This window comes from Diospyros lotus, unplaced genomic scaffold (genome assembly GCF_014633365.1).
Source record: "Diospyros lotus cultivar Yz01 unplaced genomic scaffold, ASM1463336v1 superscaf1, whole genome shotgun sequence".
Taxonomy (NCBI): domain Eukaryota; kingdom Viridiplantae; phylum Streptophyta; class Magnoliopsida; order Ericales; family Ebenaceae; genus Diospyros; species Diospyros lotus.
The window spans coordinates 4366358-4375786 of record NW_026267104.1 but is presented as its reverse complement, the minus strand read 5'-3'; the positions used below and the strand labels follow the sequence as shown (position 1 = coordinate 4375786).

At 32.9% G+C, this 9429-nt stretch overlaps 1 protein-coding gene across 1 annotated transcript; it reads left to right on the top strand.

The window, feature by feature from the left end:
• Positions 1-911: 911 nt before the first annotated feature.
• LOC127792912 (mitochondrial arginine transporter BAC2) lies at positions 912-8440 on the top strand (the record flags this gene model as incomplete). The annotated part of the gene is given in 8 exon segments (XM_052323567.1): positions 912-937; positions 1074-1185; positions 1588-1704; positions 1863-1938; positions 2915-3010; positions 4719-5235; positions 6203-6338; positions 8063-8440. Coding segments are annotated over 6 exon segments (1137 nt in total). The 3' UTR covers positions 8258-8440.
• Between the last annotated feature and the right edge of the window lie 989 nt (positions 8441-9429).

The window sequence follows — 9429 nt, the reverse complement described above, 5'->3', positions numbered from 1 at the left end:
CCCTCTTGACGTGTGTCATAGCAACTCAATACTATCACATAATACTAAACTCAAAATCATTTTCATATGGTATATAGGACTTAGTGTCTGACAATGATATCAATACCCTGAATAAAACACCGACCAAAGGATCAAATCCTTTGACAAATGAAGATGGTGACCCAACAACCCAAATGTTAAGTAACAAGTTGAGGAAGATTGTTAAGGAAGAAAAATATTAAATATGAGGGGGAATGTCAATTAACAATATTTTTGAGTTTTATTGTGTTTGATGTATGATTATCTTTTGCCATGTGTATGCATTCTTAATTATATTGCCAAAGACTTATGATTGGACTATATGATGTTTTTTTATCTAAAAAAGTATGGTTTAATTTTTAATTTGTGATATAAATGGACAACCAACCAATTCAACTACAAATGTAGTCTTCAAATAAGTTTTTCAAAATTTGGATTAACTCTGTTGATTTTAAAAGTTCTAGTATCGATCTTTAATAGAATATTATTTATTTAATGATTTTTTAATTTAATTTAATTATAATCATCAGAATTTTATTTTATTTTTTATCAAAATCACTATCACGAATCAGCATTGTCGTGCATCGCACGGGTACGATCTAGTTATAAAAATTTTTGTATATTTTAAGGAAATAATAAATTATGTTGAGATATATATATATATTATATATATATAATACTACGAGTCTTGGCCCACTTGAAATCCTGCCCAATCTAATGGGCCAGGCTGAAAAATAGAGAAGGGCTCAGTCTGAGCTTCGGGCCTTCGGCCTAGGGCGGCCCAGGAGAACAGTTCTGTTGCGGCTGCACTTGTGATATACAGAATCAGGGCGAGACCGGGCGAGACGAGGGAGACCGAGAGAGAGAGAGAGGGAGAGAGAGCCGGAGGTGCCGCCTGTCGGAGGCAACGACGCCGCAGGTAAACCTTTTATTCGTTCCTTCGCTTCTATCGCCGTGGAACTGCTCGGTGCAAGTTATAAAATTATCGAAAATGCTTTCTGTGGTTACAAGCGTAGCACCGGGAAGATAAATATGCTTTTCAATATGTTGAACAGGACCTTAGTTTTGAGAAATCGAGCTACTTCAGGTTGCCAAAGTTCATACACAAACCCTAGGTTCTCTGTCTACACGTTCGAAGGAGACGGTTTCTCGGACGACTGATTTCTGGTTAGTATTCTGCTGTCCTTGCTTTTTCTTGCCTTTATTTACTTTCAATTGCTAAGCCCATGCTCTCGCTCACACAACGTGTATACGCAAATGTGCGTGGAAACGTGTGTATATATGCAAATGTTTGTGTATTTATCCTTTGCCAGTAGCATGCTGCAGTCTTTGTATTCAATTGTTAATGATGTTGCCGATCATTTTGACATAAGTAGTTACCTGTCCCTTGCATTGAGTGTATTAAATGTGGAAATCCACCCAATATTCCAATATCAGAATTTGAACTCCATTTTACTGTGTTTTTATTTACGTTCCTGACATTTTGTAACCTCACTTGTAAAGATTTAAGCAGTTCTGACCATGCAATCAGAAAGGCACTTAATTGCAACGTTTGTCTAAATCCTTCAGATGGATGAAATATTGAAGAACCAGACTTTTGGGATCCATGCAATTGCAGCTGCAGGGTCAGTTGCATTGGGAGCAGCTCTCACTTATCCCCTTGATACTATCAAAGTCCTTATACAGGTTTGAAATTTTGAGTCAGGCCTTTGTCTGGTTATCTATTCTTGTGTGAGTTGAAGAATGAGTGTCATTTTTTTGGAGTGTTTTGTTTGCATATAATCCTTTTAAGTCTTTTTTTTTTTTGAGATTGATGCTTACTTTTATCGTGGAGCAAAAAGCAGGTAGGTTCTGGGTCCAGTAAACAATTGACTACAGTTCAGGTTCTCAACCGAGTTCAAACTTTATCAGGAAATTCAGGTAATACCAGCAGCCTTTTGACCAATCCTTTTAGCTTCCATTTGTTGCAATAAATCAGGTAATATAGTGCATTACCGTTTATTGTCCAGTTTGTTCAGACTTTGGAGCATTTGAAAGCAACAAATTTGCATCTAGGCTGTCATTTCCTTCTTTGATTTCAAAATATTTAGTTTTGACCCAAAATAGTTTCTTCAAAAGTTTGATTTTCATGGTTTTTGGCTTCAAATAACATATTCACTATCTATCATATTTTGTTCTCAAAGTTTTAAACAGTTTGAAATTGCTCAAGGCATTTTTGTCTGACCACCATTTATCAAAAGATTGTATTAAAGGCTGTGGTTCATTTATGAATTTTTTTCAGTAACCAAAAGGGTCAAAAGAAAAGACATTGTTATGGCCCAAATCTAAGTGAAAATGTCTATTATATATGGACAAGAAAAATGGATGTTATTCTTAATAGCTGGCAATGCTTTTAGGTCTTCTAGGTGAAAAATGAAGTACATTGAGTATGACTAGGTAGCCAATGGATCAGTCTTATAATATTTGCTAAAAAAGTCACATTTGCTTCTTGAATTGGCTATATTTGTTGGATCAACTAGTAAATGCAAATAAATATTTGGATACATAAACAATACGAAAAGTTCACATGGTTAAAGTATAATTTTGAGTTGCATCTGCACAATCTTGATTATGACGTTTATTCTTTTTTGTACACTCAAACAAATTGGTGAAGTACGCAAAATTGAGAAAAGGAAAGCACATAATTTAAGCTTTTGAGGAGTTATACAGTTTTGATGTTTGCAAAATTGTAAAAATTCATGCAGTTGGTGTATTTGTAAGATCCTACATTACATAACACCTCTTGTTCAATTTTTTTTCCAGGACAGTTACATAATTGTACTTATGAGCTTAGGCTGTTATTATTTTGTTATTTTAATCCCAGTTAACTTGATATGCACTTGAATGAACATTTTAGGTATATATAGTGGTCTTGGTTGGTTGATGTTGGGGAGGATTTTTGGTGTGGGGGCCCGCTTTGGAACTTATGAAATATTGACAGCTTTCTACAAAGGTATATTCTTATTTGTCTGCAACTAGATTTTTTATGCTGTTATTTATCAGTTTGTTTTGATGAGTAAAGGGGAAAAACAAGTGAAAGGATGGTCAAATGAACTAAGGAGAGAGAATTTTAAAACTGGAAATGAGATTTGCTTTTTGTTTAAATTTTTTTCAGAAGTAATTTTTAATCCTTACAGTATGTTGTTAGTGTCTTTTAAAGATTATGGTGTCTTAATAAATATATTTGAAAAATTAAAGAGTGGACTTGGATGACTTGACCAAATCAATTTAACGCTCAGTGGATCAAACTCTTAAACTTTCTAATCTATCCAGTATATCCATGTGGCATTTTCCTGGGGTTTACAGAAGCACTACTGTGGCATATGAAGAGGTTCAGTTCCTTGCAGCTTTTCTAGTTACTAGTGTTTGTAGAGTGAACTGTTTTTATATTTCAAAATGGACCAACCTTACGACTGGCAGCCATCAAAATTTCCTAGGGCTCATCTCAAATTTTGAAAGACAGACTGATTGCTGTAATTGCAGTGCTTTTGGTGCTATTCAATAGTGCGAGGAATAGGAGAAATAAAACTATGTATTATCTTTTGATGTGTGGGTACAGCCCCATTTATAGGGTTAGAAATTTACACCCTAAAGATTACATTTGTGCTAAACTAGGAAAGATAGGCTGTACAGAAAAATAGGAAAGTTTGACTGTCTGTACAGAAAATAGGAAAGTTTTCAAAAAGATTGGCTGGTAATTACTCCTTGAAATCGGTCTCTAAACTAGGGATGATTTGGCCAATCAATTTCTTAAATTAAGGAATGATTCCAGTCAAACATTCCTTATATTTCTGGTGGAATCAACAAATAGAAATTTTTACATATTCTGTTTAGTTCACATCACCTTCCTTAAAGAAAAATGTTTCAGTACATTGGGAATAGTATATTAAGTGGGACTCTTCTCTTTCCTTTTTTCATAAATATGCTCACAGGACATAATACTGTTCAAATAGTAGTTGTCAGTAAGCTTTTACTTAAAAAATATTTGGAAAAACACTTGTTTGCTCAAATTTTTTTATATGAACTCTTTTATTATTGCTTGAAGAGACAGGGAGGAAGGGTGTGGGATGCTTATTCAAATTTGTAATCAAATGGGACCCTTGAATTTTCTAATTTGAACAAATTTGAAGAGAAATAATCTTGGATTTGATAGTAAAAGACATTTTCAAGGTGCTCACATGCATGTGTGACAAAAATTCCATTTTTCTTAAATTTCATTTACTTTCACGTACATTTCTAAATGATAATATTCACATCATGTCCACGCACACATTTGCATCTTTTGGATGTGTCTCTCAAGTAGTTGTGTGAAACATTTCTGTTAAATTGTTAACCACCAACTCATTAACACTTTAATAAGCTATTGGGCGGGGTAAGTTTATGTTTTATATTATTATATTTACTTTCAACAAGCCCCCCACTTGTGGCCAGATTTCATTGTGCAATTGAATCAAATATGTGCAATTATTTACATATTGGATTGGAAGTGAGATTTGAACACACGACACCTCTGCTAGCTGTGATGCTATATTATATTGTTAAATGTTAACCTCCGACCTATTTAACAGCTCAAGCTATTAGAGTGAGAAGTAAATTTATATTTTAGATTATTATTTTTACAGTACAAATCTTATCCATTGCTATGCATGCTTTCCTGGCAGATGGTCGAGAAGACAATTATGTATACGTTTCTGAAGCCTTTATGGCGGGAATTGCATCTGGTGCTGTGGAATCACTCATCAGCTCTCCATTTGAGCTCATTAAACTTCGAGCACAGGTGACTTCTGCTTCTCGCATTCGAAGTTCCGCTGCTGTTATTGACAAGACAGCTCTTGCTCCTTTAATGGCAAGATTACTGCCTGGATACTCGCCAGATATGAGAACGTTGGACCATTATGTTGGCCTTTTGTCCACCCTGACAGGAAAACATCCAAATATGACTGGTGCATTAAAAGAGTACCCATGGATGATGTCTGGATCTGGCAGGGCACCATCTGTCTGTGATGTTAGAAGGCCATTAGACATAATTTCTTTGGAAGGATGGGGTGCTTTATGGAGAGGCCTACGATCAGGTGTAGTTCGAGATTCCATTTTTGGTGGTGTGTTCTTCTCAAGCTGGCAGTTTTTACATCAAGCAATGCTTGAATGGAAGGCAGTTGATATGAATCCTCCTCCCAGGTTTTAATATCCATCCCTCAGATATCTTGTGATGAGATTTTATTGCGTGACTGTGCTTTGGCATTAACTGGTTTAGCAAGATCTTAATTGCCCTAAGGAATTATTGTCTGCATTTTAGATCCTTGGTTTTGATTGGTAAAGGGGGAAAACGATCTTGATGTGAAAATATGGAATTTCACCATTTTCGCATCCTTGGTTTTCTGATGTCACCCATAAGGGGGTAAATATTGGAGCTCAAATATATTCCGCTTCATCGAGGATTGCTGTAAATAAAATTTCATGATAGTTTGGACATGTGAGAAGAAGACTAATAGAGCACCTGTGAAGAGAGTTGATAGAATGGAAAACATTTGTAGCAGAAGTAGAGAAGACCAAAGAAAACTTGGGGAGGGGGACCCCTTAATTATGATATGGGGTCTAATGGCTTTACGAAAGATAAGGCCATGGATACAGATGGTTGGGAAGCTAGAACCATGTTTCTGACAACACCTAGTGAGATTAAGGCTTTGGATTGTTGCTGTTGTTATTCTATATTCTTTGACTATCTTAACATTTTCCCAATCACATCTCCATCCTTTTATTACTTAAGTGTTCCTAGATGACCTTGTCATCCTTTATTTGAATGAAATGAAGTTTGATTTTGACTGTCCTTTCCTTGCAAAAACCATTGTCCATAAACACTAAATAAAAACTTGATATTTCTATTTCGTGTTCTGCCCAAGTGCCTCCTCAAGTATCCTTGTGATGCTAGAGCACCAGCCAGTAGACAAAAGAGTGTTCTTGCCTAAAAATCTACCTATTTCTGTAGCTTTATGAACTCATGTGTGTAACTAGGCTTTCCTTTTTCCTTTCTTCTTTCTGATACTTGGCTTAACATGTTTAGTAAATAGTACGCAGCTGAATAGTTAAGCTGTCTAACCTTCTCTGACTGCTGTCGCTTCATAGAAATGCGATTATTTTTGTTCAGGTCTGATGAAGAAATTGGTCCTCTGTCCCCTCTTGCTGTTAGTCTTGCAGCTGGTTTTTCTGGTTCAATTGCTGCTGCTGCATCTCATGGTTTTGACACTGCAAAAAGTCGATCACAATGTATCGTGCTGCCCAAGGTATGTTGCTTGATTTATAAAACACGCATTACTTATTTTCACTTGGAATGCCAAATCTTATGTTTTTGCATGGATTTCCCTTCCTGACTTTCTTTTTGTTTGAATGATGTCTGGTTCATTTTGGGTCAGCAATGGTTTGTTGCTGCATACCGTATTGATGCACATTGCACAGTAGTGTTTTATTGTCCCTCCAATGCCTAGGAATTCTATGATAAATTGTATTCAGTTCTAGTTACTGGTTGCTTTCCCCTCTGAAGCTGAAGTTGGAAAAGTTAACCAAAATCTGAAGGATAATCATGTTAACCCATTCTATACTTCTTTTGACTGAATTTGGCCGCATTTTAAGTGGAATTAAAGTTCAAATGCAGAACCATGGAGAAAGAAATCACATATAACCATCGCATCAAAGGTTGTTGCCCATGACCAAAAAAGTAAGAAAATAAATAATATGGAAGGCTACAGAAATTTAAATTCTATTTAACATTTGGTCAAGTGTCATAAAATTTTGCTGGTAGTTTAGACCATCTTTCTTTATACATTTGATTGCTTTTGTTCAGTTTCAGTGCGCTCTTGTTATTGGTATTTGCAGGAAAACTCTTGTTCTTAAATTGTATTGCAAGTTGGTGTCTAGACCCTAATTATCAGAGGCAAAAACTCAGAATTCTTTGATGCCACAGATTTATCATACGACAAAATATTGGACACTATAGCGTTAATGAGAAGTCTCATGCAAAAGGGGGTTCATTCAATACCTTGTTTGATCGCATAACTGATATTTAGATGGCCTAAAGAAAATCGATAAATGTATTTGACAGATAAGAACAAAAGAAATGCACTGAATGGCATCAAAGAAGTCTGAGCTTCAATGACTGGTGGAAGTATGTTGATTGTAATCTATTATTTGTGCCACAAAGGAGTGGTCGCTATTTGGTTAAGGACCTTAAGGTAGCATTGTAGCCTAGTATAAAGCGGGAGTGTCATGCCATGATATCTTGTGGGAGCAAGCTTAGCCAAACCCATATTCTTCTTGTACTTTTACTTCTTTTTTTTTTTTTAGTCAATTAAATTATTCGTTATTTCAATTCTATTATGTATTTACAATTTTAAGTCAATTTAATTCCTGTATTTTCACTTTTTTCTTTTTCATGTGATCATCCAAATTTTTCATTATTTTCATTACATCATGGACTTGTATTTTCGAGTCAATTTAACTTTTGTATTTTGATTTTTTTTTTGTGTGACAATCCAAACTTTTCATTGTTTCGATTATACCCATATACTTGTATTTTTGAGTTAATTTAACACCTATATTTTGACATGTAAAAAAAAAGTAAAGTGAGGTGAGTCAATTTAATTTTTTGTTTTTTTACACATCAAAGTACATATGTTAAATTAATTCAAAAATGTTGGTACATAAGTGTAATCTAAATAACCAAAAGTTTGGGTTGTTACACAAAAAAAAAATTAAAATACAAAGGTTAAATTGACTAAAAAATACAGATATGCGGATGTAATTGAAATAACGAAAAATTTAAGTAATCACAAAAAAAATAAAATAAAAATACAATGTAAAAAAATATGGATTTGACCAGCAAGCTTTGGAAGATCTTTGCTTCCTAATCTCGTTCTTTCTAGCCTTAAATGCTTCCCTTTATTTCATGGCCAAAACTGTGCCCGTTTATATGTTACCGTCGTTGAGATTCCTCTTTAATTCTTTCTTGTAGTTTATATCCATGGAAAGGAGACTTCTGAAATGGAAGCTGCCTGGAAAGAGGTTTGAGAGACTCACAGGAATCCACCCTGCAGATAGGAACATTTTGCTCCGCGGCATTTGGACGCGGATGGCTCGCAGTGGACTTGCATCATTTGTGATTGTTGGAGGTTATTTCTTGGGTGTTGATTGCTTGGCATCGAAATGAGTACAGAGAGGGGGTGCGTCTTAGTATTGGTTCTACTTTGTGACATGAAGATCATGAGTTCTAGCTTTAGAACCGTCTTCTTGTTAAAATGTCATAAAAAAAATAATATTAAATTTAAGTGTTTAAATAATATTTTTGATATTTCTTTTTAGACTAATCATGAAAATAATTCATTTCTTTTTCTGATTTGGCAATTTTATTTGATATTTTCAATTTTGTCTATAAATTCGCAGAACTTGGTACAATCTTATCTAACATCTAAAATCAATTTAAATGAATTGTATTTATGTTATTAACATGTTGGGTGTTATATAATAATAATATTTATAAAATTTATATATATACATAAGTAAAAAAAATTATAACTTGTTACACATAATTTGTATATATATTTTTTATTTATGTGTATATATAAATTTTATAAATATTATTATTATATGATACTTAGTTCAAACATGAATCACTCTTTCTAAATGGATTTCATAAGTTAAATAAAATTGAACTCAATTAAGTAAATTTAGATTTAATTGTTAAAATTAAAGGATTGAGTAAAATTATAAATTTGTGAAAAAATTAGATTATTTTCATAATTAATCCTTTTTTTATTTTCTCTTTTCCACTCCTCGGCAGTATAATCAATTGTTTTTTAGAAAAAAAAAAAAAGTTGGCCTATATATATATATATTAATTTTTATGAATATAAAAAAATTATTTTTGTTTTACTATTGTCTTTTTGACTAATACTTTGTTCTTTATTATTTCTTAAAATTACAAATAAATTCACAAAATGTGATTTAAACGTATAAATTATTTTATATAAAAATTTAATAATTTTTTTAATTTTAAAACATAATTTAAATACTTATTGTCAATTAATTTTTTAATTAATTAATTAATTAAAATAAAATAATTAATTTAGTGTCAATTAATTAATTTTTAAAATAGAATTACTTATTGAGTGTAATATTATATATTTATGAAAATTTCCTAAAATTTTGTATACTAAATTTCATAACAATATTCATATTTCACCAAAAAAAAAAAAAAAATAACAAGTTCAAAATAGAGTTTTAAAATATTTAAAAGATCAGTGTTGAAATAGTGTTTCACTTCTAAATATTTAATCAATTGCTGTGCCTTATGCATTTCAGGATAAATTAGATTTCGTTTAC